Raw genomic sequence first — 27,548 nt, 5'->3', positions numbered from 1 at the left:
CCCTAAATCCTGAACCCCTCCAGAGGCACAAGCGTCCTCCCGGTTCCCTGCACAGAGGCACACCTTGGGGCCAGCCTTGCTTCACACCAGGCGGCTGAGGCTGCGCTGGGCTGTCTGCTCTGGCACGTGCCGAGGGTACCCACGGCCTGGCACAAGCAGTAAATACCTGGCTTTTATTTCTTTGTTCTGTCCACCCTTTCCCAGGGGCAAGAGGAGGAAAAAGCCTTTCCCCATAAATTCCAGGGAGAAAGCAAAATAGGGATGGGGAAGAGGAGAAAGCCTCAACGATTTATGGCCAAGCATCAGGTGCAGCAGCAGACCTGGAAGCTCGGGCGGTGCTTTTCGCCATCCAAATTCTTCCTTAAAATCCCCCTCCCCAGCCTTCCCCTGCCCTGAAACACTAACCTGGCTTGGTCCCCACACCGAGATGCTGCCCGCCCCGGGCAGACTCCTGCCCAGCCAAACTTGCCCAAAGCCATCTCTCCCACCTCCTCTTCCTTCTCACCAACCATCGGTTTTCAGCTCACGTAGCTCCCCAAACTGGCTCCTGCAGGCTCCAGGTTTGCAGCCTCAGGGACAGCCACAGAAAGCCCCTTCCACCCGCTCCTGCAAAGCCAGACCCGGGTAACGAGTCTGCACAGTGCTCGGGAGGCTGCGGGGTGCACCCATGGCGGTAGGAAACAAACAATTAGGCATAAAAGTGCTTTAGAAGAGACACTGCTTCGTATGCATAAATTAATTGGGTCCTAAGTCAGAGCAAACAGGCCACCACAGGCACTGGCAGCACCTTTTCCAGCTCTCCAGTGACGTGGGGACCGAGCAGCCATCACCGTGCTCCTCTGGGGCCAGGACACAGGATGCTTTAATTAGAAAAACTACTTTTTTTGTACATCTCTAGAGGGAGGTTGTGCTGCTCTGGGGAAGCAACGGGGAAGCGGCATGGCAGCATCTCACCCTCGCTGGTCCCCACGGATGCCCTGTCCCATCCCACCGGGAGAACTGGGTGGCTCCAATCCCGCAGAGCAGAGCACCGAAGCCAAACTTGCCACAGCGGCTGCTGCCTGTGCCCCGGGCGGGAGAGCCGGGGCTGGCAACGATCAGAGGAGAGCAGCTCCAATTAACCAGGCAAGCAGACGCCTGTAGGTCGCTCGCACGCCCACGACACAGCAGCAGGCAGGTACAACCCAGTAGCCTCGCCGTTCCGGCAGGCACCGGTCCCGGTTCTCCAGCCGCTGTGGGATGACAGTGGCGGTGCTGCCCCAAACACCTCCTCCACTTTGCTTGCCCTGCGGCACAGGACAGTATGCACATACCGAGGCTCTTAAGGGGCATGTTTTTCTCTCCATTGCATTCAGGACTATAGGGACACTATTTTATTGCAGCTTAAGGGCACGACAGCAGAAGCGAGTAGCTTTGGTCCCAGAGCTCTGCGTAACACCATCTACCACAGACTTACATCCAGCACACGCAGGAAAGCAGGAAAAAAGTCAAATAGCTCTGCCCTTTCTCTTTTTAGTTCGCTTTAAGTCAGCAGAGCATCAGCAAACAGCAGCCCTGCTGCCCAAGCGCCTGTAAGCGACAGCCCTGCCCGACCGTGGGACAAGCCACGTGGGATGCCCTGCGCTGGACCACGGTCCAAAGTCAGGGTGGCCGTGCAGACCCCAGCTCCGGTCTGCATCTCCATTTACACTGAGGAAGCACCTGCCTCAGATTCGTTTTACCTGGTGAAATCTGACCATTTCCAGCCTCGTCAGCAGCAGCACGCTACGAGAAAGCGCACGCAGCCGAGTCGGAGCCCTTTGTGTTAACCCACGGGCACAAACAAAGGATTTTCACAGGCACTTGTTTCAGTTGCATGTTCAGGCATTGCTTTATCGCAGTTTTAAGTACCTAGTTTTGGATCCAAGAAATAAAAACCAAGAAGCACTTTGTGATTCGTCAGTTCCAGCATTTTAATATTAAATAAGTGACACCCAGCTCTGGCACACACAATCAGGGCTGCACGCCTCCTTGCAGGGCACAAAGCACAACCAGACTGTAACTACCAACTCCCTTTTTCCTAGGTGGCCTGGAGGAGAAATGCATAAATCCTCTGATGAACAGATCCAGGGTGGAGGAAGAGGTTCTGCTTCCTGGAGAGAAGATTTTCCCTTCAGATTAAGTTACCTGTCACATCACCTCCCACTGCATCTGAGGAAGCAAAGCCCTGAACCCACCCAGGGTCATTTTGACAAGTCAGACCCCCCAGAGCAGGGAGGAGGATGCTGCCACCCCCATCTTGCATAGAGCAAAGCTCCTGAGATAGCTTCAGCCCCTGGGGACTGAAGGGTACTAAGCAGAACCTTCCACAACCCATCAGCACTACAAGGATGGTGCAGTGTCCAGCAGCCTGTTACGAACCTGCAGCACGTAACATTTGTGCAATGCATCCGCTAGCAGAGCAGCGGCTATAGCTGCAGGGATGGACAAAGGGCACCAGAGCTTGCTGCAAGCTGGGCTCAAGAGCCACATCAACTCCATCCTCACCTTCTGCTCAGCCTGCAGCTAGAGACCAAAGTTGGAGGGCTTGGAGAGAAGGAGGACTCCTCTCAAGGGAGAGTGACACACAATGGAAACCTGAAATACAGGTCCTCAATATTAAAGGGCAGCTCTAGGCAGAGCCAGATCAGCGGGCTCCGGGCTAGTGGATGGCATCTGGGGGTGGGAGGTGAATTAGCTCCCATGGCCATAGCCGCCTCTAATATAGCCTTGCTGCCAAAGGACCAGCATTTACTCCTGTGTCCAGACACCGACACTTCCATGTGGAGTAGCACACACAGGGGTGAGAGTGACCTACCTTCCCCTGGCCGATTTCCTTCTCTGCTAGAAGGATCTGCTCTCACATGGAGGTGGCTTCACCTGCAGAAGGGTGAAACACCTCTTGAATAGCTCTTCAGACCTGCTTCAGCCACTCCAAGTCAAGCCTAGAAGTTTCAGCACAAGCACTGAGACCCAGTTGGATTTGGTGGTAACACCCTGCTCTCCAGCAGCTTAATGCAGTTAGCAGAAAGTTTCTGGCTGCACTTTCCACCCAGAAAACATGCCCACAAGCTCCAATACATTTCTGCAGGGCCTTAAGACACTATGGAAAAGAGTCTATACTGTTTGCAACAGCAGCTTATGAGGAAAAGAAAAAAAAAATCAAAAGGCAAGAAGTACAAAGCCAGAAGTGCAATTTATTGACAAGTTTCAAAAGTAAAAAGACTCAGCATCTTCGCTCCTCTTGGTTTGGATGCCTGAGCTTTACCAGGACACCTCCACCCATCAGCTCAGAGCTGTGTAGTGCTTCATCTTCAGAAGTTGAAGTCTTGCTTCTCCACTGAGAAATCGTATAGTCCGTCTTGGCTAGTGCCAGGCTGCAGATCTGGATTTTCCTAGGAGGAAGTTGATAGCCATCAGTTGGAGGTTCTGCATCTTAATAAACCTAAGCTCTTTGCACCAGAGTTTGCCTGAAGCTTTTTACACCAGCTTACTGTTTTATTCTTGTTTTAAAAAATTCTGCTGCTGTAACAAGCTGTTACGATCAGCTTGACTCTAACAGCACCCTTGGAGACCAGACCAAATCCTGTTGTTCTTTACAGCACACCGAAGCTGCAGTGTCCCTGCCTCTCACACAAAAAGCAGCCAAGCCTACAGGCTCAGACACCAGAGGTAGAAAAAGTGGCTGGAGTGACAGAACTCACTCAAATTAAATAGCCTGCTTGGAACAAGCCAGGACTGCTTTGGAGAGATGTTCCCTCTGGCATCCAGCCCCTCAGGCAGGTGCCAGTGTGTAGGAGAGCTTCCTCCGCACCCTCTCACGGGGACATCCCGCAGACCCTGTTCTGGGCAAAGGACTAAACCAGACGTTTGCTGCCTGCTGCTGCAGTTCACATCTAGACTGAGCCTCAGCTCAGAGATCTGCCAAACCGCTAAGCCTCTTCCCTGATGTTTGCCCATCTGCAAGACTAAGGCTAGGACCAAGCATGGCATCTGTGACAGTCATGGGACTCTTGCAACTGCTAGCTGGTGTCCTACCCTCTTTTTTTCCATAAGTTCGTTAGCATGAGAAGGGTCAAGTAATCCAAATGCAACCTGAGCACGGTTATCAGCTGAGTAGGAGGTTTCCATTCATAGTGACAAGCTAGCTCAGCTCCAAAGGAGGAAACTTCTCCACATTTGGTATTCATATCAGCAACTGCAGTAACTCCAGCTGATGCCAGTTTAAATTCCAGCAGCAAAACACTGTCAAGGCATCCATATCTGTTGTGCAACTCATCAGCTGACAGCTCAGAGGTTTTGCAGACCTTTAAAAGCAACTGGAACAAGCTGCAAGGACTACTCTAGTCATGTAGAGGTCTCTTCCAAAAAACCCATTTCAGCATCCTTAAAGTCTGTGCTTCATTCCAGTGTGTAATAGCTTCATATTTTCAGATGAGAAACAGCAAGAGCTCACATACCTCACCAGAAAAATATTTCTCTATGATAGTCAGTGCAGCTCGGTAGACCATGTTGTTGTCATGGGTTTGCAAGGCTTCAATTTTCTCCAGACCATCAAGCTCTTCCACCAGCAGACACAACCTTTCTGTCTCTCCCAGCTTCTCAGCTGCCTGTGACAGCAGATAACCAAGCAGGAAAATATAACCTTATATCAGTATCAGGTCTGCGATGGTCTTTACTGTAAGATCCTGATCTACAAGTCAAAGGACCACAGTCCCTGCATTTACAGTCCCTACCTGATCCCAGCAACATGACTACCACGTATATGAAACATCAGTCCCTGCTGGGATTACTGCACAATGGCTTGACTGCCAACCAAACAAGCTAGCCAAACCCTACTCAGTCACATCCACCACTGAGAAGCAGCAGGTGTGACCTGCCACCCACCATTTCATTTGCAAAAGCCTTTTCACTGGTTCAAAGGTGCTACAAGAAACAGGCTTTCAAGTGAGAGGCACATAGACATCAGCTGGCAGGGAGCAGAGCTGAAATGCCCCCAGGACCACTTGATTTCTCTACAGTTGCATTTCTGCAAGACCTTCACCTCTGTCCAGCTTGGTGATTAACACATAACCTCTTCTCCTTTCCAGAAGGAGACTAAGTCACAGGAGGTGAAGAGGAACACTTTGGGAACTTAATCTTGTCAAGCCCTTTGGACAACCCTTGGGTTGTCCAAGAACAAGTTAGACAACATGAAGTCTACCTCTTACTCCTGCAAGATCAGCAGCTGCTGTTCTAACCACACAATGTGAGCATTCGGCTCACACCTTGCTGCTCTTTTGGAGAAGGAATGCAAGAGATAGGCGATCTTACCAGGAAGAGATTTGAAATGGTATCCAGGATGACCAGGATGGTTTTGCTGTCTTTGGCCAAGAGCAGGTTGAGCAGAGGTTTGAGGACCCCAGACTGGACGAGCTCCACCACCTGCTCCACAGTGCCTCCTGTCGTGAAGTTGGCCACTGCCCACACAGCCTCCTTCTGAGCTTTAAAGTCCCCCTGGAAGAGCAGCACAGTGAAGGCACTCCCAAGCTTTAGCATCCCTCTAAGATCAGCGTGAGGTGAGGGTAGCCATTTCCCTTGTATTCAGCGTGGGCTGACCCACCTTCCCCAGCACTGAGCAATGCGTGGACACCTGGCAGAGCTGCCAAGAGCAGCTTCAAGCCATGCTTTCATCCAGGTGTACTGACAAAGTCTGAGTGCCCAGGCTGTTCCAAGGATCTCAACAGCTTTGAAGCAGATTGCTCAGGTGGGCACATGTGAGCGCTTCACATATGAGGCATCATGGACCTCATGAACCTCAGCATTGCTTCTGCAGCAGCTGTATGTGCAGCACTGCACCCATCCCTTACCTTATCGAGCAGCTCCACCAGAGGTGGCAATAACCCACAGGTGATGAGTTGCTGGATCTGCCGGCAAGGCCCTGCTGCGATGTTACTGAGCGTCCATGCGGCTTCCTTCTGTATAGTTGGCTTTGCATGCCGCAGGAGACAGGGCAGGACAGCCAAGACACCAGCATCAATAGCCGCCTGGGTCTGCTCGTCAGTCCCCGTGACTACATTCCCAATGGCACGGAGAGCTGGAGTCTAGACAGAGATTAAAAGGAGATGAGGAGAATCCTTACCTCAAGGGATACATGCCAGAAAGTCAAGCGAGATCCCTTACTAAGTGCTTGATCCTTCAAGTAAGGAAAGCATCGTGGGTGATTACTCTTGTATTTACAGACCTATCATCCTCCTATTTTGCTCTAAGCAGCTTTACAGTCACTATCCAGTCTGCCAGCCACAGCAAGCTGGAACAGAGCAGTGGCTTGATCAACAACCAAGCAGTGCCGCAGTCTGAGGAGACAGCAGACCACACTAGCCACATATAGTAAGGAGATGTGCCTTCCCTCTCCTCAGATGTTCCTACATTAAGAGACCAGAGGCTGGAGATTGCCAATTGTTTCCTACCATAACGATCAACTCTGGGCTGGCCATGAGTTCCACCAGCCTTGGGAGAATCCCTGTATCCACCACAATTTGGATGCGATCGTTGGAGCCGTCAGTCAGATAGGAGATGGCCCAGCAGGAGTCAGAAATGATGTCCTTGTCCTCATGTTCCATGAGGCAGATGAGGACTGGCAGCATCTTTTTTACCGCATCCAGGGGAGGGTAGGGGTTCTTGTTCCTACAGAGGTTTGACAGCGTCCATGTGATGTTCCTCAGGAACCCGACCTGAAACAAGGGAGGTGTAAGATCCTCACTGCAGTAACAAGTGAGGAAGAGGTAGCACCCTGCCTCTGGTCCCTACAGCTCAGAGGTGTTATCCAGTAGCCAGAAGCAGCCTTCCTAAGGGCTGAGGCTTATTGGAAAAAGGCAGATGAAACAGTTAAGTGACTAAGACAGCAGATTCACCTCCTCCCTCCCCAATATTAAGTTCCAATAACTTCAGCTCTAGTGGTGTGACAAGCTACCATGACTAACAAAAGGTGCCAAACAGCTTATTTGCTGGGTCCTTGGACAAATTACAGAGCATTCTTCAGACAATCAGGAATTTGTTTTTTTAATGTTAGCATTAATAAATATTAGCAGCTCATTGTTCTAGAGTAGGGCACCTCGAGGATTTGATTAAGTTGCATCATTCAGACAGTTCACCCCAGTAAGGATGCTCCCAGGAGAGCAGCAGAGCTACATTCAAAGCATCGCAGCTACCAAGGTGTGTGTACATATGAACTGGTGTTTTGTCATGTTTCCTCCACACGGCTCCCTCAGAAGAGGCAAGGGTGAGCTGGGCTAGGAACCGAGCAGCCAGAAAAGTTCGTTGCTATACTGCAAGATTTTTTTTTTCTTAAAAAATAAACTCCCAGAAGGCCTAGAGGGTGTTTTCTTAACACTAGCCTGAAAGGCCAGAGTTATGCCTACAGAAAGCATACAGCTTCCACCATACCCAGGGATGGGAAACCTGGAGGCATCGGTGCCACTGTTACAGCCTCTAAGAGCTTCTCAGTCCACCTTATGCTTCTCCAAGAAGGTCCTTCTCCCCAGAGACAGAGGAAGCAGTGGGGCAGGCACCATTGCAGAAGGGCAGAGATAAGGCACAAATCCAGTAGTTTAGAGCTACCCAAAAAGCAGCAGGAGGAAGCTGGAAGGGCAAGTTCAGCCCTTCCAAGTGCATATACAAGTCTACCTTGTACCAGTTTCATCTCATTCCTAGCTTGAGATGGTCAAAGCTGGATAGGGAAGCTGAGACTAGAAGACATCACATTGACTTGAAGACAGTCTGCTTGGCATCCCCAGCTTTGTATATAGCTCAGAGGCAGGGTCATTAAAAGCAGTTTAGGACAGGGTCTCATTCAATTATACAAACAGCTTGTTGTTTATAAGGCAGATTGTAGACCACCATTAACCCAGTACCCAAGTGATTAAAAGCTGTTAAGTCAAGAAAATGAAGGTTATTTACTGGAGTTACAGGTGACACCAGAGCCAGCAAGGGAGGAATCACATTGCAATTGATAAGAGCATCTCTGTATAGAGGACCATCACCTGTACAGATGAAAAAGGGTTGGTTGTTGCATCTGCCCAAGTCACAAGACAGTCAACATCAAATAGCAATCAGACCTGCAGGCACAGGCCAGGGCTGGGTGACCAGGCTCACTCACCAGCCATACACCATTAATAGTTTCAGGTGGGGAGGATTTACCAGGTAGGCTGGAGTGCCATCATGGCTGGTTTGTGGCAGGCTAACTAGACATGACCCATTCTGTTCTCCTTACTGACAACACTAGTAGGTTAGACCATCCCAGCAGGATGGAGTCTTGCATTTGGCTTTGGCCAAAAGCCTCTTGCAGAACCAACACAGGGTCTCAAAGGCTGCCAGGCCACATGAAGGGACTGAAGGGTTAAAAGTTTCAACATGGGCAGCAGCTTGGAGACAAAGCTGCAAGGAGACAAGGCTATCTTGAGGAGCACCAATATTTTTAGCTCCCCAGCACTGGCTTGGGCAGTGACACTCTGCATGCCCCTAAACCCGGGCCTGGAGACCTCTGCTTACCTGCGATGTTGCCCAGTGCCCACACAGACTGCTCGCTGATGTGCATGTGCGGGGAGGACAGGAGGGAGATGAAGGCTGGGATAGCACCTCCCTCCACCACTGCCTTGGTGTGGTCAGAGGTACCAGAGGCGATGTTAGTCAGTGCCCAGGCTGCTTCAAACTGCAGAGGAGCACTGTCAGCACGGGTCAGGAATTCAACCAGCCTAGGGATGATCCCCAGCTCTATGATCTGATTGATAGGGGGGTCCTTCTGCCTGGACAGCATTCTCCTGCAAGAGAGGACACCGCACAGCCTGCCATCAGAAGCCACGTGGTGCCATGATGGACCGCAATCCTGTGGCCACATACAAGGCTGTGGCCTGCAAGGGAAGCAGCACTTGTAAGAGATGCTTGTTCAGCACCCCATGTCAGCAAACCCTCTGGCAGAGGAGTTGCCAGAGAGAGGCTTCTGCAGGAGGCACATCTAAGAAGATGCTGAAGCAACAGCAGGGTGTCTGTTAGAGTGCAATACTTCACACATCCCTTTGGGACCATGACAGCATTATTCCATGCTCCCCACCTTGCAGGGGTTTGAGACAGTGAAAAATCAGTATCTGCAATTTGTTCTCTTACAGCCTACAAGCCTGCTTCTGCCACTTCCCGGCCCAGGAGCACTGGCCAGCCCTGCACAGACCAGAGATCACATTTAATATGATTTTTTCACAGACTGCTTTTCCAGCTAAAAACCAGAATCACCAACTCCCTGCTGCTGTTCTGCCTCATACCGGCACAGAAGCATGTGGACCTGCCAGGGCATTGATCAAGTCAAAGGAAGCCAGAAAAAGAAATGCTTTGAGCCAGATCTGCTTTCCAGCCTGGTTTGTGAGTGCTGGCAGAGGCTAGCACACAGGCGTGAACCCACAGCTCAGAGCTGTGTTAGTGCTGCCGCTGGTACCCCACCATGGCTTGGTGGGCTGTCAGGGTACCCCTGGTGCGGGCAGGCTTGGTTTGGGCAGGCAGAAAGCCAGCTCTGTGCTGCACAGCAGCTTAGGGAGCTAGTCATGACTTGCCCCTTTAGGAAGGGTCTGCTCTGGCCAGCCTCCAGTTAACACCTTGGGAGCAAAGCCTTTGATCTGCTCACCATGAGCAGACATGCTCACAGCCATTGGGAACGGCACTGGTCCCCCCAGCACTGATCTGGCAGCTCAAGCCAGCCAAGGAAGCACCAACAGCAACGCAGCCTCTCCTGGACCCTTGGGAGACATCCCTGCTGCCAGCTGGGTGATGATGGCACCCTGTGATCCCTCCTACCCCCACCCAGGTGGGGACAGCCCTGCTCAGCTTTGACCCTTACAGAGCCAGGCTCTCCAGCCCTCATCCTGCCCAAGCCTTTGGCACCCGATTTCTTGTGGGAGCCAGCGTGGTCTCTGCCCCAGCAGAGGCACAGCGAGCAGGGCAGCTCCAGGAGCCACGGCCAAGCCCTTGGCTGGCTCCAGCCACACAGGTCCCTGCCACAAGCACTGCCCAGGACTGTGCTAGAGCCAAGCAAGGCACACAGGGCACAAAACAGGCACCAGCTGAGGTTCCTCAGGGCAGTTCAGGTTACCAGGCTCCTTCCCCCTCTGTCATCTCTTCAGAGAGCTCTTCAGACAGGAAGAAATGCCTTCTGCTGGCAGGACCCACCACAGCTCCAGCAGCCACCTCCCTCCCAGCGCGGAGCAGCCAGGCAGCATACCTGGTGGCCTGCGTGGCCTGCAGCTGCAGCTCGGTGTTGCTCCCATTCACAGCTTGAACGATTTCCTCCAAGGACAGCTGAATAATCTGTGTCACAGGGAATGATTCAGAGTCAGATGGCAAGCCAGGACTCCCTCCAGTTTAATCTCCACAGTCAATCAGCTGTCTAGACCCGAGTCAGTCACCACTTCATATCTAAGCAATGTCTATTCTTTATGCAATGCAGTTTCGAGATGAGGCAGAGGAAGAGAATCCACAAAAGCCTTCAAGGCAACTAATCCTTATAATCAAGCATTGAAAGAGTCACTGACACACAGTAATGGGCCTACGAGCTCAGTAATTACCCCTCGCTGTACAGGGAGCCAGACAGGAGCTTTGCCAGCTCCCAGCGAGGTGGAGCACCAGCCAGTTCTACCTGCCATCAAGGGAAGCCACACGGGACATCATCTCCATGCAAAATAACACAGAAGAAGGCTAGGCAGTCTAAAACACTCCCCAGCACTGGGCATGGCGATCAGGAATGGCCCTGGCTATTTAACCCAGGTCACCCGAGCTGGACTCAGTAGTGGTCCAAGTAGATGATACCTACTGCACAAGCTGCAGCACTGATCTTACCTGGGTGCAGAGCACCCATCACCCACCTCATTTCTTTTGTCTTCTCCCGGAGAGAGACTCTCATCCAGCAGACTGAATGAAATACTCCTGCGCTTCAGGATCTGCTCATCCTTCTTGGCCTTTCGTAGCTCGATGTTCACCTCCACTCTCTGCCTCCGCAGGGCCTGGAGGGGAGGAGGGCACCATCCCACTGGTGTCTGCATCACCCACTTCCCCAAGGAGCTCATCTCTACTCAGCTCTGTAACCCTCTGCCCCAAGTTGCCTACACGAGGAGCATCTGCTCTCAGGCAGCTCCTTGCTATGGCCTGGAGGGTTATGTAGGAGATGGGACAGTAAAGCCTCTCAGTGCCTCCCAAGGACCTGGGCTTCTGGATGAACCAGCAACCAGTGGGCTTTTTTAAAAAGTAGATTTACTGAACCTGAAAGGCAAACCCTCGTCTCCTCTACTGGCTTAAAGCAAGCTGACAGATCCCATGGTCTGACATCCCATACCAGCCCCCTCTCCACAGGGAGAACCGCTGCTGAGAGCTCAGCAGGTTGGGGCTGAACCATCTCCCTTCCCCAGCACATTCACCAGTGAAACTCAGAGCCACCCACCCAAAACTCATGTTCCCCTTGCCTGTCCCACCACACTCCTTGCAGCCCAGCCAGCTCCACACCACATCTCAAAACATAACTGAGCATCCCTGCTGGCAGAGCCATCCCCCCCCACCCCAACCTTTGCTACCCCGTACACGTAGATTTGGGGGCAATTGCCCTTCAGAAGCCTCCACATCAGCTCCTGCCAACAGGCAAACCCTCAGTGGGGGCCAGTGTCCAAAGGGTGGTGGAGATCAGTACTTACGGCCGTGTCCTTGCCCTTGTTCTTGAACTTCTTCATCCGCTCACTGTGGTCGCTCACAACTGGCATCTTGGCAGGTTTGAGAGAGGCGCCAGCTGAAAGCCTTGACATGCTTTTGGGGTTCAGGACAGAGCAGGGTCAGGTCACAACTGCACCAGCAACATCCACCTCCATCCACGGAGCGGTCTGGAACCCCCTACACTCCCACCAATAGCCTGGGCCACGCATTTTTCTCCCCCACCTCCCCAGCACAGGAGATGCTGGGGGTCCCCTGCCCTAAGCAGGGCTCAGTAGGATCCTCACACGCTGCAGCTGAGCCACTGAACTAAATGCAAGCACAAACTACCACTTAACAGCAGGCTACAGAAATTACAGCTGCTGCTATAATCCCATGAGGAAGCAGGACACACCACTTCTCATTGTTACAGGAACACCACCTTCCTCCGGTTCTGATCCCAGGGCTTTTGGGTTTGCTTAGACACAGAGCCCAAGCCTGGCAAGGCCTCTTGCCTCCAAAAGCATCAGCTTAAGGTCTGATTTAAGGACAAGTAGCCACATCCAAGCCTACTCTTTCACCCCACCATGCAAGTCCAGCTTGGCTTCCTACACCAGGGCCCCCCCCGCTAGGAAAGACACAAGGTCACATGCAGTGGCACAAAGTGACCAAGCTGAACTAAGCAAAGAGTTCTCCTGGAAACTCAGCTACCAGTAAGGATTGCCAGATGAAAAACATTAAATAAGGACAGGTAAAAATAATTTCTAAGCCTCTCCTAGTAAGAGCCACAGACATACACACAAATAAGACCAAGAGCAGGCCTTCAGACAGGTTTTGTCAGAAAAAAAGCAAGGCTTCCACCCAGCAGAAGCGGAGGCATTTTCAGAGCAGCCAGACACCACCAAGGGCCCCTTAAAGCCAGGTTGTGCACAAACACCCTCAGGGGTCAATCACACACAGGTAGTGCATCTTCACCTTCCCTCCAGGCTTACAGCCAACACCTGTGGCTCAGACCAGCCTCCAAGAGCTCCCCTCCTTCCATCTTTAAGCTAAAGGCTTTGGTGGTGGGGTTTTTTTTTGTCCTCTCTCTCCCTATTTCCTGCCCCAGCAAGCAAGGCTGGATACCAGCAGCATCAGCTCTTTACCCCAACACAAGCTGCAGACCTCCCCCAGCTCACAGAGGGACCAGGATGAGCCACCTCTTGGCTCAAGCCAGTTACACCCCATAGCCTTAAGCCCTACACTCAAACCTCAAGGACTGCTTTAGCCTCCCTTCTTCTGTTTCCCCTCCAACAGAGAAGAGTAACACCCCAAAAGACCTCTCCTTTTTGGGGACCTTCCTCCACCCCCACCTCAGCAGAGGTGCACCACAACCCCCTTGCTGATACCAGCCAAGCAGGAGACGCAGCACAGCCCCAAACAGCCAGAGTCCAACCAGCAGCCCCATGCTTATCATAGGGTAGAAGGGAACAAACAGACACTTACTACCCTAAAGAGAGGTAACAAAAACCACTCACCCAACTCCTTCTCACAACCCCATCACCCTCAGACTGCCTCTTTTATTGCCGCCATGGAGCCACGTACCCCCCAGCTCCCCCCCACGATTGGCTCTTCCCAGGACAGCCTCCCCGTTATCTCCAGCTGCTTCTTTGCCATGGCCACCTGGATGCACCTGGAGGAGGATGGATGGTGATGCCTTCCCTCCGGAGCTGGGGATGGTGATGCCTTCCCTCCCTCCCACCTGGGCCTCCCTGCTCACCCCCCCGCTCCCCACCTCCTCTATACATTTACGCTTTGCTCACTTTGCCCTCGTTTGTGGCCAGACCTTTCATGGGAGATGCCAGCCTGCACCCATCCAATGTCCCGTGACGTGGGGGACAGTCTGGGTGCTGCCTCCCCATCGCTGCACAGGTGAGGGGGAGTGCAGGGGACGGGCAGTCTGGAGATGCTCCTTTTTTGACTGGGGAGCTGGAAAGTCCTTGTGGGTGGTGATGCAGGCCAGGAGAGCAGCCGCCTTCGGTGAGTGGGAACCAGTATCGTGGAGCCAGGCGGTAGCTGAGCGGAATTGGCTGCACGGAGGTTGCAAGTGGGCTAAAACAAGATTAAGAAACTTGGAGCAGCAGCAGGCGCTGAGCTGCTGGCTGGCACAGGCGGGAGCCCGGCGGGGCCGCGGCAGGAGGTAGCATGGAGAGAAACCCAGCAGGAACCTATTATCTTCATGAGTCCTTTAGATTTTGGCCAGGAGCTGCTGGGCAGCTTTTATCATGCTACATTATGTGCCTATCACAGTCTCCATCAGCTTTTGTCAAGAGATCGTTTGCATTTATCGTGCCCTAACACCAGTTACGCTGATGCTCGGGCTGCTTGCGCAGCTTGTCCTCCTGCCAGTGCCACCGCTCCAGCCAACAGGGACAACAGCATCCCTGCCCTCAAAATAACCACTCGCAGCGGGGCTTGGCTACAGCACTGCGGGCAGTTTGGGGGCCTCTGAAGTGCTGAAGGCATCCTGGTTTTGCAAGCCCTCCAAGCCATCGCCCTTTCTAGCAAAGCCCCGTAAAACCCACTCCGTGCCCCTCCGTGTGTGCGGAGGTGCCAGCCTGGTCCGGCCGATGGGGAGAGGAGGAGCAGCGTTTGCCAAATGGGTAGGGAAAGCAGCTATTAAAGTATTTAATTAAAACCTGATTTTAATTTACTTGACATCTTTTTCTGCGAGGGAGATGGGAAGCACAGTAATTCAGAGCGGGCGCCTGGGCTCGCTGCGGGAAGGCGGGAGCGGGTGGGTGCTGGGAGGCAGGCGGGAGCAGCACCCACCGCCGGGGTCTGCACCCTCCGCACCCCGGGAGCGCAGCCTGGGCCTTTGTACCCTGCCAGCCACGTACACGGGAACCATTTCAAACTAAATTATATGAGTTACAGGGAACAACTAGTTCACTGTGCAGCTATTTCCAGCATGGAAATACCTATGGAAATACGCTGCGCGATACCCAGGCTGCTTTAAGTCACGGATTAAAATCCCGGGCTCGTACCAATTCTCCCTTTCAAGGCAAATGAAACAAGTTGTACGAAGCTTTGTGCGGAAGGTGATGGGGGGAGGTTTGAGAGAAGACCTTCAGATAAATCTGTTGTTTGTGGGCATTAAAAAGCCAGTTGTGCTAATCCTAGATGCTATATTTGTAAGCTTCAAGTGCCACCAGTTGCATTATCGTGTTTCTTGGCTGCTTGAGACAGGAAAATTACATTTCAATTGCTTTTTAATTCAACTTAATCTGGTGCAAAAGTTAGCGTGCACACTCTAATTTTGTTTTCTGAGCGGTTTGTTTCAGCTAATTCCTAATCAGCCAACGCTAAATCAAAACAGGCCTAGCTCCAGCTGAAATAGATGAATCCTCGCAACCTTGCCAAGCAATTTAATTAAATTGGCTTAAAATCACGCCCCAAGATAAGTGGGGGCAGCCTCCTGCGTAGGCCACCCCCCAGCATTTGCTCCTCTGCCTGGAGAGCTCTCTTGCCCAAGGTGTTGCAGGATACGGATGCGCAACAAGGCTGCGAGAAGTTTATCGTTATCCTGGGCTGCTCTTTCCTTCTCTGCCCTTTCCATTCCCTCTCCCCCTGCCAAGCGCAATCAGACCCATCCTGTTCAGTTGCTCTGTCGCTGCCTGCGCAGGCAGGGAGAGGATGGGGAGAGAAAAACACGTGCAAATTGATTAGCAACCCCCCTCCCCGGCCTTCGCTTCAGTCCCTGATGGCAGGAGAGGTGGCACCACCGAGCGCTCGGCCCCACGAGCAGGCAGAGGATGAGCGGGGCCGATTTCAACCCGTGCTGAGGACATGGGCAGATCAATATTTGCCCAACGGGAACAGGAACAACCGCCGGCGGAAAAAAAACGTTTCGGTTTTCAGCGTAAGAAGAGGGTATCACAGCCAATGGAGAGGAAAGGAGATAAAATCCTAAATCTACATGACAGTGTCCCCTGAGCTCAGCCTTGTGTGCTCAAGCTGAAAATCCGCATCATGACAGGTATGAAAAGCTGCGGTTCCAGTTTGGAGGTTTTCTTTGCGGCTGCTCGCTCCCACCCTGCCGCCCTTCGCCCCACGCTCCCACCAGGGCACCGCAGGTTAGTTAGACTGTGACTGGTGGCAGATTTGAAAACACCGGTTTTAAGCCCCGAGATAAAAGCACTGATTTTCCCTCCTCTGTTTTTTTCATGTTTCTTTAATAGGTTTACCCTCACCGCATGCAGAGAAAGGTACTGGTCAGGAACGATGTCAGCGTGTGGCATCTCCGCAGCGGGGTATAGACGAGGCAGGAACAGCCCGGGCTCCATCGCGGGAGGTTGCACGGCCACCGCAGCTGGTTGGAGCAACCCTTCTGCTAAAGGAGAACCTCACCTGGCAGAGAGCGAGCAAAGGCAGGGATTCCTGCCAGCCCCCTGACCGTCTGCTCTCAGACAGCATATTTTCTCCGTCAGCTCTAATGTAGTCTATTAAGTTAACATCAACAAATTAATTTTACTTATTAGTTACAGTAACAGCAAGGAAATATCCATGCGGGTTCCTGAACCAACTGCCGAGGTAACTGCTGGTGGATGCGGGGCAATTCCCAAGTGTGGCAGGGATGGAGCCTGGAAATTCCTCCTTTTTCGGTTGGGATGCATCCTCCCAGCACACGATCCCGGAGCTAGACAGCACTAACTCTGCAGCCCGCACTGGTTCCTCCCGGGGAGGCAGATGTCAGGCAGCCGGAGACCTCCCCGCCGCCAGCCATTAGATTCATTTCAGTCCTATTGTTCGTGCTGCAGCCACGGGTTGGAGTCAAGATCCGAGCTGCATTGTGCCAGGCACTAAACAAGGACGCAGTAAGTGACAGCCCCCGTCCGTTACAGTCTATCTAATCAGGACATGCAGAAAGTGGGAGAAGGGATTTATTGTTATCCCTGTCTTACTGCTGAGCCAGAGGCAAAGCCGAGCTCTGCAGCTGGATTTTCCAAGGCTCAAGGTGCAGCTTGTTGTTTCCCCTAATTTAGTGTAGCAGCCTCAAAAAAGTGGTCCTGCTTTTCTCCCCCTCCCCTGCTTTTCTCCCCCTGCTCCTCTGCAGCTGGGGAGCCATGGGGATGCGTTAGTTCAGACAGCTCATTCGAAGGGAAAGCAACCCAGGAAAATAAAGAAAGAAATATGGTTTTCCATCCATTCGGTTGAAACAGCTCCTGCTGTGGCCATGGGATCATTAGAGCTGGTAGAGAAGGAGGAGAGGTGTCCCCGAGGGCGGGTAGCAGCGCAGCATCGCATCTTGCATTGCCGGCAGTTACGGCACGTCACGGCAAACTGGTCCCCAGTCCAGTGCCTCGTCCCTGCAGTCGGTACAGGAACGTACCAGGGCTCTGCGATGGGGTGGCACCAAGAGGAGGTAAGTCTGTCCTAAAGGCAGCTTAATTTTCTCCCAAATACCTGGGAATTTGGCCCGTTAAAGTGGGTTTGAGAAATACCAACTCTGCCGTGGTTGCCCGCTGCACTGTGGGACATCTCCATTCCCGCGATTCTAGTTCAAGTTTGCTAGGAGTTTTTATTTGGTTGAGCAAATAGACTATTCACGCCTAATACTTCTATGAGGTTATATGGGCCAGAAAATTTGTCCCTCTGTGTGGTGCTTTTCAAGGCAAAGTGTTCTTCAGCGCCTTTTTCCAGCCAAGAAATGGAGTCACTCACTCAGAAATGTAGGTGCTGGAAAAAAAAAAGAAAAAAAAAGTCACATTGATGTTGTACAGAAGAGATCTATATTTATGGATAAAGAGGCCTGGCAGAGCTGGGAATTCCCTGGGAATTAAGGAGAAGGGAATTACTGTGCGGGAAGAGAGCTTGTAAAGTGGATAACACCGTGAAGTGTAACACCAACCGATTATCCCATCGGCTGGGCTGGAGTCGGTGGGAGCTCCTGCCGAGCTAACTGAGCCTGGGGAAGGAGAAGGGCTAACAGCACGAGTTGCGGGAGCCCTTTCCCACTTGCCAAATGCAGTTGTTAATGTCCATTAGGCAGGCGGTGTAAGCGGATGCCCCAGAAAACCAGCACAGCCCTGGAGGGCCTGTAACTCCACACCAGGCTGAACGTTAAGGAACTAATTTTAACTTCTAAGCAGCATCCTTTCTGCCAGCCACGGAGGGATTAGTGTAACAGTTTTTGAAATTATTTAAAAATAACATCAGACTTAATCATAGCTATTTATTAAATCCATTATCCTCTGTCAGTTATGGGACACTGATTTATTCAGCTGCGGAAACTATAATCACCTATGGCCAAAAATCTTACCTTTTTTTTTTTCTTCTTCCCCTAACGGGCCCCAGTAATAATTATTCCTTTAGTCCCTGAATCTGTAACTCAAGGATCTGAAACAGAGAAATCTACGGTGAATTTGGGGATGAGGCACAACGGAGTAATGGAGAAACCTTGGACTCAGTGAAAAAACACATAATTTTGTATCAGTCTTGTGTGACCTTGCTCCATGGCACCTAGCGGGAGAAAGGCTAAGGAGTGGAGTACCTTGTAAATCATGTAGGGGAGAGAAACCCCATGAAAACACCAGAAAACCCATATAAATCATGGGGTCTTGAGCCTCTGGATGCCACTTTGCTGTCAGGGAGTCCATGTGCAGCTTAATTAGGCAAGGAGATGAGCTCTCCCCTTCTCCTGTGCACACAGTGCTGTTCCTGGGGTTTCCTCGGCGGGGAAACCTTGCTCCGGCGCCTCTGATTATCACAGCGGAGGACAGAAGTTCAACAGAAATTAGTGTCTTTGGTTAAAATGTGTATTTAGGGGCCTTCGTTTGAAAGCCACGCTTAGGAAATGCTAAAAAGAGGATTCAACATGCATATTCCACCTGATCCTAGGAGCTGAAGATAATTTTTGCTAAGCCCGGGGGCGATATTCGTCTCTGTTTCAACTGCTTCACATCTCATACACACACTCATTTGGTAATGAGCTTTCGCGGGGCGAGGGGGGGTGAGTAATTACATCTCATTGTGCCATCTCCTTCCTGCCACTCCACTGCCCTGAGGTCTGTCACGGACAAGCCGGTGGGAGCAGCTCCCTCTGCACCAGCGCAGCCCCTGGGCAGCACCGTCCTGCCGGTGTGATCCTCCAGGCAGGTTTGTTTTAACTGGGGTGGCTGGTATTCGGGGATTAGATATGTAAAAATACGTACTCAAATTCTGCAGGTCACTCCGAGTGGGCAGGTAATCGGTGTGGTCCATTTTTCTGAGGCTGAGGTGCACAGCTCCTGGGGAAAAAGGGAAACCAGGGGAGGAGGAATGGCAGAGCCCCCCTCCCGCCTGCTCTGCCTTGGCTTTTCTGCTCCGGAATGTTACAGGCAGAGTAAAGTGAACAGGAGGTGCCCGCAGCACGAACGGAGCGACCCAGCAGGTGAGCTCCCAAACACACACATGGTGAAGGCCCTGCAGACCTGCTAACGAAGCTGCTGATTGCTTACGTTGAGAGCCTGGCAATCACAGCCCGTGGTGAGGACTAGGGCTGTGGTTTTACTGGTATCCTCGCCCAGGGCTGTGGATGGTGGGCCAGTCAGAGATGGGGTGGAAAGGACCCCCATGCCTATGCTGGAAGGGAGTGACCCAGGGACAGTCCCAGTATGGGGCTGGGATTTGGGACTCTTTTGTGGGTTGGGGCTGGCCCAGTCCCACTGCTGGAGGCTGGGAGATGATCCCTGTCCAGGGTGAGGTTGTGGCTCCCGATGGTCTCTGGCTAAGCGTAAGGATTTGGTTGTTGGTGGTCCTTGGCCAGAACTAGACGTAGAGCCCTGAGGCTGACGGTTGGACTTAGGGGAAGACTAACTGATAGACCTTCTTCAGGTTTAGGGTGGGCTCTGAGGGTTTTGGCTATCCCTGACCTCCGTGTCCGATACATTGGGAGAACTAAGGTAGGACAGAGAGGGAGGGATGGGCAGGCGTGCTAGCTGTTAGTCCCCACTCCCTTCCAGATCTGGGCAGAGACCTGTTTTCTGACTGTTAACACTCGCTGCTGTTGGCAGACGCAGCTAAACCCTGGTGGAACAGTTGGCTTCGCCCTCTGTACAGCCGGTCCACCTCGGGCAGAGACACTCAGCAGAGCTCTGCGTCTCTCCATGAGCTCAAGTGGCAAAAGTCTGTGCTACGGATTAAAAATTCCCAACCTTGCCAACGGTCTGTATGGGGTCAATTCGATTGCCACGTGCCAGAGGTTTCAGGAGATTTTTTCCCCTCTTTTTCCTTTAAAAAAAAAAAACCTTCAGAAGCTTTGGGGCTGTTTGTTTTGCCTCCATAATTCCTTGCATTAAAAGACTGCTACAATTGAACAGCTGAGCACTGAAAAGTTAGACACCAGAAAGACCTGAACTGTGCTTCCAGGTGCCTACACTTCCCCGTAGAGTTTTCGATCACCGAAGTGCACAAACTGTCTTCTGCAGGACCCGTGACTCACTGAGCACCTACTGGGATTCGAAAGCGCTTGGCCTTGTCCCCATCAGACCCTCTGTGCCTCACAGGCAGCGATCTGCCCTTGTTTGGTTAGAGACCGGTCGCCTCTCCGTACAGCCAATATCCCTCCAGCCCTCACAGGAATACACTGAGCCTCCCCAAGCAAGCAACAGACAACAGCTGAGAATGAGGATACAGCTTTCATTACAGAACCAGCATTATTATTTAAATGACTAATAAATGCAAAAACATCTTGCAGTCTCCTAGGCCAGATCTTTATATAACCCTGTGATCCTTCGGCAGGGCTTTCTGATCCGGATACTGTTCCTCCCCTAACCACCAGAGATCAGTTTGCTGCTGCTGCTCCTGAAATGCAACCCCGAAAGGCAGCATCTGAACTGAGTTCCTTCTTACTCCACAGCTTGTCACTGCAGGACAAAGGCTGAGGCTCTACAGCGAGCCCTCAAAAGTGGTTTTGTACTCCCTGTCCCTCACCCTGCCCTCCTCCATTTACAACCTCCTTTGTGACTGGGAATGTCACTATGGTCACCTGGGCTACAGTGTTTAGCCTGGGATCCCTGGCAGCACTAGGAGGGAGAGACCAGAGCCTTTCTTCCACATGGTCTGTATTATACGGGCTGATTTGCCCCTTACCTGAAGACCATTTTCCAATCTGAAACATAGTTATGCTCCCCATCCCTTCGGGCAAGAAGGCTGGACTCTTAGTCTCACTTTAACATGATGAAGAAATCTGTGTCAGGGCAAGAAACCGAGCCCACACCGAAGGCAAACACCCTGCTTAGCAGACAGCTCCCTCCCCATGATCCGTTGGCTGCAGAGCTTGCTGTGCGGTGCTATCAGGACATGTCACTGCACAATGTCTCCTTCATTTTCTAAGAGAACCTTCAAAAACCTCCTTACCAGATAATATAGTCGTCGTAGCGGGATGTGGCTGGATGAACCAGCTGCAGCCCAACCCGGGCTGTCACAGCGGGATTTGCAGAGTGCGGTGATGTGCTGGAGAACAGCGTGGCCAGGGACGATACAGGACGGGGCCTGTGCTATGGAAACTGCAATGACATTTCATTAAACTCAGCAAGAGGCATCCCAGTTACTCAGGAAGCAATTTGGCTGAGTTCTAGCCGCTGCTGATCTGTTCACGGGCTGAGTGAGCTTGCAGCTATTTAAGGTTTGCCATTTTGACCTGTATCACTTCATCGAGAGATCCGATTGCTCCCTTTGCAGCTCACTCCTCCTATGCGGTCAAAACAGACATTTATGCACGTTACACATGAGTGAACAGGTCAGAACCCATTATTTATTTGATGCATTTCACATCTTTCTCGAAGATGTTTGTCTGAGAACTGTTGACAATCTTCATTCACAGATTCAAGGTTTGAAATAATTACCTAAAAAAGCCCAGAAAGTATGACTTGCTCCGGATACATTCCTGAGAAGTTAATCACAATTCTCAATATTCAAGACTCAGGCTGGCCCATGGTTTCTGTGGTATTATTCTGCTCCTGACGGGACATGCTGAGTTCTCAGAATCAGATTTTCAGGGTGAATAGTCAGTTACAAATTCAAGAGGTGGGTGTAACATGAACTCTCTAATTTTCACCTCAAAGCAGCTGTTTATCTGAATCTTCCTGCTTGGAAACTCTATCCCAAGCGTATTCACCCGAAACACCCACAATGGCAATACTTGCAGAGTAACCACATCCCAGAGGCTCTCCAGCTGAGGCACATATAAGCAGAGAAATACTTAAAGCTGATAGAGAAGCAGTTGTCTTTCAGGGCAGTTCATATCTACTGAGCAACTGAAACAAGCAAGACTGTAACACAACAACAGCCTTTATCCTCTCTGCTTGTAGCAAACATACAGAATTTATTCATCATAAAGACGGGGCCTAGGAGTTATTTTAAAATGCAACTTTAATTCCATCACCAACGTGGCTGCTCCCGCCGAGGATTCAGTCTGAGGTTTCTCTGCCAAAGATCAGCTCCTCTCACCGATGAAATCCCCCAGTCCACCTGGGCAAGAAGGGCACAGGCAAAGGTGTGACTTTGAATGAAGGCTCCATTAGACTGTCTTTCTGTTTCAGCCTCTTGTCCCTCTACTCCAGCAGCTGAGTTCATAAAGCACCCTATAAGGAAAGGAAAGGAAAGACAAGGAGAAATCCCCACGAAACAAAGCATTATCTGATCTCTCCTGAGGGACCAAAGCTTTCCCAATCAGGCTCCCAGCATTACAGTCCGCTGAACTTAGGGATAAGGAAATGTGTTGTCTCTTTTAAAACGTAAGTGCTGGCTCAGGCCCTTTGGACAGCTATGAAAGAGCCTGGCCAGCCCTCGTAAACACACATCTTCCAGGATCATGGGTTTAGGCTGGTAGGTACTTGCCGGGTGTGATTGCTGGGAAGAGGTGTGGGGTGGAGATGAGGAAGGACCATGTGGCAGAAATTGCAAGCAGAGGCAGAAAGAGCAAAGCACGGCGCCTGCAGGTGTACGTGAAGCCCGTCTGGATCGATAGTCACTGTGTTTTGCAACACATAGACTTGAACTCACGGGTATTTTACCCATAAGTTTATTAAATTCCATGTGATTTTTGGGAAATGAAACTTCAGAATTTTAACTCTCCCCCAATTGTTGGCATGGCCTTACCACTTCCTTGACCTATGGCTTTTGGGACTACATTTATGCCTGAGCTTTTAAAAACAGGTATTGTCTCTGGGTACCTAAACAACACAGTTGAGGGCTGCCTTTAGAGCAGCTAAGCACCAGTCACTCCTACTGACTTTAGACTGAAAGGCCGGAATAAAATAGACTTTTTGTAGGTACTTCGTCTGCCAAAGACTGGACTGACAATGGGTGGACAACTCCGAAGATTTAAGTTGTTGTCATGCTGTGCCTCAGTTTCCCCAGCTGTAAAAGCATAGTGAGGCATAAAGAATTTGAAGTTCTTTAAAGGTCTGAGACCTGCACCCAAGAAACTCTGTTTGGTGCAAGTATGAACTATTTTCAGTCACATGCATTTATCTTCTGTAGGTGTTTGGTTTAACATGTCATTGATCTGTTTCAGAGACCATGCAAGTCCATGTATTTCAGGAAGGTGACAGACAAAGTGTAGACCTGAGTCAAGTCTCAAATATACATTGCCAATCTGGGCATCTAAAACCAGCAAGCCTACAGATTTAACCGTATAGATTGAGAGGGGAAATGATTGCTGAGCTGTTATAGTTCCTTATCTCTGCCTGATCAGAAGTGGAAACGGACAGAGGAAAGTTTCTCCTTCCTGCTTTGTGGGTGAAATTCATCCTAGAGCAGCAGATTGCAAGTGACAGTGTTAGACCAGGACCTTCTTGAGCCCTGAAACCAGTTTCCAAAGGTGCAGCACCACTGCCTTGGAGTCCTTGCACGCATATATTTTTAGACCATCAAGGTTTTCAGGAGGATGGTGGGGAAAATGAGATCACCAGAAGGGCCAGCGCCGACATCGTCTCTAACCAGTGCCAAGCTATTCTGACTTCAGCCCAAGCAGTAGCCTCCAAAACCAGACCCTGCTGGCAAAGAGTCCCCTGCCCACCCCAGGGGCTTCTCCCACTTACCCCAGACTAACTCCTGTGCAGACGGCTGTGACTCACAAGGCTGGCACGAAGCATTGCTTGGGGCTGTCATCGCGGGGGCTGCCGAGGTGGAACGGAGAGCAGCCCTTGGCCTGGGCAGCGTGTCTGCACTGTGAAACAAAGCCACAGCGTAGCCCGCGTTCCCTTTAATCTAAGTAATGCATAGTAGTGATGAAAACAGCTTTGCCTCTGCAGGGAGCAACAAGTTGAGCAGGTATCGTAGGTCCCCAGGAGGCACGTCTTTAGGTAGCTGGACACTGACAAAGACTACTCACCATCAGCAGTTTGACTGTTGCCTTGACAACATTAAAGCTAGTTCAGATGTGTGGGTGGGAGAAGGAAGGCTGCCTGGAGTGTGGGACATAGTCTGCTCCCAACATGGAACAGGTCCCAAAAAACGCAAAGCCTTGGGACATGAGTCATGTCCTTGAACTCCCCTGCTCCCTCCTGTGGAATGGCTTTGCCACAGGTATGGTCTCAGGTTGTGACAAGGGTGAAAACCACCAAGGGGCATGTGAAATGGATGTGCCATGGGCTCTCCTGGATGACCCTGGTGGTTTTTGATGGCTGAGGACAGGAGCTGATGAACCAGGTCCTCCCTTTCAGGTTCCTCTGAACCCCTTTTACAGCCGTGCCTGCGTTTGTGCTATTTTGTGCACTGCTGTAGCCTTTCATGCTGAGAGGGTTTATGCCCGTACTGCACAGGAGGCATCTGCATGGGACTTGCCTTACCCCAGGGAGGGAGTGAGAAGCTCTGTGGTTGCTCTGACTCACAGCTACTTTATGGGTTTCTCTGGGAGCCACAGAAAACCACCAACACCCTCAGCACTCCCGAAATCCCACTGGCACCCCCCATCCAAGAACTGACCTCTCCAGAATTGGGTCTTAGGGTCTTGCAGTGTTTGGGAACAAAAGATGGGAGAAAGGCCCTCCTTCTCAGCCATAGGCAGGTTCCCAGTGGCCCGGCACTGGACAGTGAGGAAGGCTGAAGAGAAAGTGGGAATGTTCTTCCTATTTCTCCTCAGTTCATCTCTCACTTTCTGGCCCCTCTTAGGAACTACCACCCAGGTTTGGGATGTTGACTTGCCTGTTCCTTCTGCTGCAGGTTCCTATTGAACTGGAAGGTATTGTTGGTGTGAACAGGACAGCATCACAGGAAATTCCAGGCTTCTTCAATCTCTGCTTTCTTAGCAATGTGGGAAGCACTGTTCCCCTTCCCCGTTCCTTCTAGTTTTACCTTCTGCCTAGAAGAGAAGCCAAGATGTCTGAGGGTTATAAGGAAGAGTGTGTGAATGACGCTGACCCCATGCAGTTCCTCGCTCCTCCTGAGAAAGAGAAAACGGAGGCTGTGAACAAGCCCTGTGACATCAGGACATCCTGCCGGGTGAAGGATGAGAAAGGGGGTTTCCTTGCTGGGGAGATCCAGTCTGGAAAGGATGACAAAGTCATGGTAATCAACCAGCTAAGCTCTGCTTCATGGGTTCAACAGGAAAGCTGGAGCCTGCTGCCCCCAGAGGAAGTGCAACCACATCTGAGTCCAGACCTATTTTGCTCTGTCAGCCGATTTGCGGGACTCCTTTCCTGAGGCCACCAGCCAGGGGCAGTGGCAGCTAGAACAAGACTTGAAGTGGAAGCATGTCCAAGAGAGTGTCTTCCCATGCGGTCCACGGATACCTATCTGGGATAACATCACCTCCTTCCTGTTCCCCAACACTGCAGACCATCACGGTGAAGAATGTCCAGCAGATGGATGGAACGGGGGATGACGAACCCGCCCAAGTTCAACCAGATCAACGACATGGCAAACATGACCTTCCTGAATGAGGCCAGCGTCCTGGACAACCTATGTCAGCGTTACACCCACACGAGAATCTATGATTTGAAAGGGCAGAGGGGAACTGGCAAAGCAGCATGGGGTAATGGCGGGACAGGAGAGGGCCAACCTGTGCTGCTGTGAAGTGCGTGTGTGTGACTGAGATCTTCCGATGTCCGCTCACATCCCAGCCCCTTTTCCCTGCCTGTCTGTCACTTGTTAAAAGCAAACGGCAAAGCACCAGGACACTTGAGTTCTCTGCTTCGCTCTGCCCTGTCTTCAAATTAATTCCCTGCCTTTCTTTTTTCCCATTCATAAAAACAGAGGGTGATACTGATCTGTGGCTGCAACGAATCTACCCTCACCCAGAGCTCTGGGGGCTTGCAGGTGGTCTGGAAACTGAAATAAATAGCAGTGGGAGGAATAATCACAGTGTTTGCAGAGAGCGTGGAGATTCTTGAGAGAACAGTGCTGTAGAGCAGCCTCAGGGATCCTCGGCCAGGTGGGATTTCCCAGCGCTTTATTTCCTGCCACCCACAAAACCAAAACAGAGTAAAAAGTGTTTTGTCTGGGTAAAACATTGTGAAGAGCAAGTTATCCAAATAATAAAAGAGACATAAGCATCAATAATCAGGGAGGGAGACCTGGTCTTTTTTCTCACGATAGCAATGAAGTATGTTGTTTGGCAGCAAATAGAAAGAAGCCCTCCATGCTAATGGCTGCTTCAGCATGCAGAGGCATTGCAGCTTCTAAGGCTGAGAGCAGTGGTTTCTCCTCTCCCCTCTCCCCTCCCCTCCTCCTCTCCTCCTCCTCCTCTCCTCTCCTCTCCTCTCCTCTCCTCTCCTCTCCTCTCCTCTCCTCTCCTCTCCTCTCCTCTTCTTTCTCTCTCCCCTTCTCTTTTTCTTTTTTGTTTTTTCTTTTTTGTTTTTTTCTTTTTCTTTTTCTTTTTCTTTTTCTTTTTCTTTTTTTTTTTCTCTTTCTTTTTCTCTTTCTCTTTCTCTTTTTCCTCTCCCCTCTGACTCTACTATGGGGGTCAGTAAAACAATTCAGTATTTAAAGACATAAATAGCAGCTACATTTGGCCTTGCAGCAAAAATCCTGTTATTCTAGCCTTGTGAGATTCCTTCGGTGGCTTCCTATTTCTCCTTCCAGCTTCCTCACCGCCAGAGCTCTGGATTGTCATGTCCCAGCTTGTACCTCTGCGCCTGTTTCCTCCTCCACAACTTCTCCCCCCGAGGCTGTCCCTACCCTACACGCATTCCTAGCCTGTCTTATGCTGCCCTCTATCCTTGGAATAACCTTCCTCTTCCTACAAGCAATAAACCTCATTCCTCTTTCCTAGCTTGCTGCCTGCAGATCCCAGCGTCGCCCTACCATTCCCCTGGGGGTCTCTCAATCCTGGCACGTCCCAAAAACTCTTTTCTGGAAGACTGAAGTACTAAGCACTGAAAACTGCATTCCGCTTTGCATTTGGTGTGCCTTCTTGGAACTGAGGAGATTAGCCAGACTCCTGCCTGCCCCAAATCCCCAAAGCTGGACCTCTGTGGAGAGCCTTTGGTAGGGCTGAACCTGAAAAGGAATTACTGCTCACAGCAGTAATTCAGCTTTCTGTGGGAGCTGACTGACAGAAAATGTATTTACCGGGTTGCTTTGGATGGTGAGGAGTAGTTGCGCTCAAAGGCTAAGTCTTCAGTGTTGGGCATCCTGCTGATGCTGACTTTTATCTTCTTTTTGTAGGAATCCCTGGAAGATCAAATCATCCAGGTGAATCCTGTTCTGGAGACCCTTGATAATGCTAAAACTACAAGGAAGAACAATTCCTCCCCTTTTGTAAGTACCAGCCCTTCACTGATAGGTCACTTGTAGGTCATACAAAGATGTTCCCTCAGAAGAAATAAAAAAAAAAATTACTTTAAAATGCTTCCTCAAGCACTACAGTT

The 27,548-nt window shown here is 51.1% G+C and overlaps 1 protein-coding gene and 1 pseudogene across 1 annotated transcript; one reads left to right on the top strand and one right to left on the bottom strand.

Annotated features, from left to right (window-relative positions):
* Positions 1 to 3,195: 3,195 nt before the first annotated feature.
* KPNA7 (karyopherin subunit alpha 7) lies at positions 3,196 to 11,829 on the bottom strand. Its single transcript, XM_050905780.1, has 10 exons — positions 11,721 to 11,829; positions 10,902 to 11,039; positions 10,262 to 10,347; positions 8,548 to 8,816; positions 7,957 to 8,039; positions 6,468 to 6,731; positions 5,868 to 6,101; positions 5,332 to 5,514; positions 4,479 to 4,628; positions 3,196 to 3,413 (listed from the first exon to the last, which is right to left on the bottom strand). The coding sequence occupies exons 1-10, from the start codon at positions 11,826 to 11,828 to the stop codon at positions 3,333 to 3,335; spliced, it is 1,596 nt and encodes a 531-aa protein (XP_050761737.1). The 5' UTR covers position 11,829; the 3' UTR covers positions 3,196 to 3,332.
* Positions 11,830 to 25,056: 13,227 nt separating this feature from the next.
* Positions 25,057 to 27,548, top strand: part of LOC127022546 (myosin-16-like) — a 28,992-nt pseudogene continuing 26,500 nt past the window's right edge.

This window comes from Gymnogyps californianus, chromosome 15 (assembly GCF_018139145.2).
Source record: "Gymnogyps californianus isolate 813 chromosome 15, ASM1813914v2, whole genome shotgun sequence".
NCBI lineage: Eukaryota > Metazoa > Chordata > Aves > Accipitriformes > Cathartidae > Gymnogyps > Gymnogyps californianus.
Note: the sequence above shows the minus strand (reverse complement) of the source record. Positions and strands in the feature narration are given on the sequence as shown.

Bases quoted from the DNA above. Each gene is read 5' to 3' on its own strand.
- KPNA7 (XM_050905780.1), bottom strand. From the start codon at position 11,828: ATGTCAAGGCTTTCAGCTGGCGCCTCTCTCAAACCTGCCAAGATGCCA. The intron at 8,817-10,261 runs GTATGCTGCCTG...CCTCTCTTGCAG, and splicing joins CAGGCCACGCAGGCCACCAG to GAGAATGCTGTCCAGGCAGA. The intron at 6,732-7,956 runs GTAAATAACCTT...CCCTTGTTTCAG, and splicing joins TGGTGTCACCTGTAACTCCA to GTCGGGTTCCTGAGGAACAT.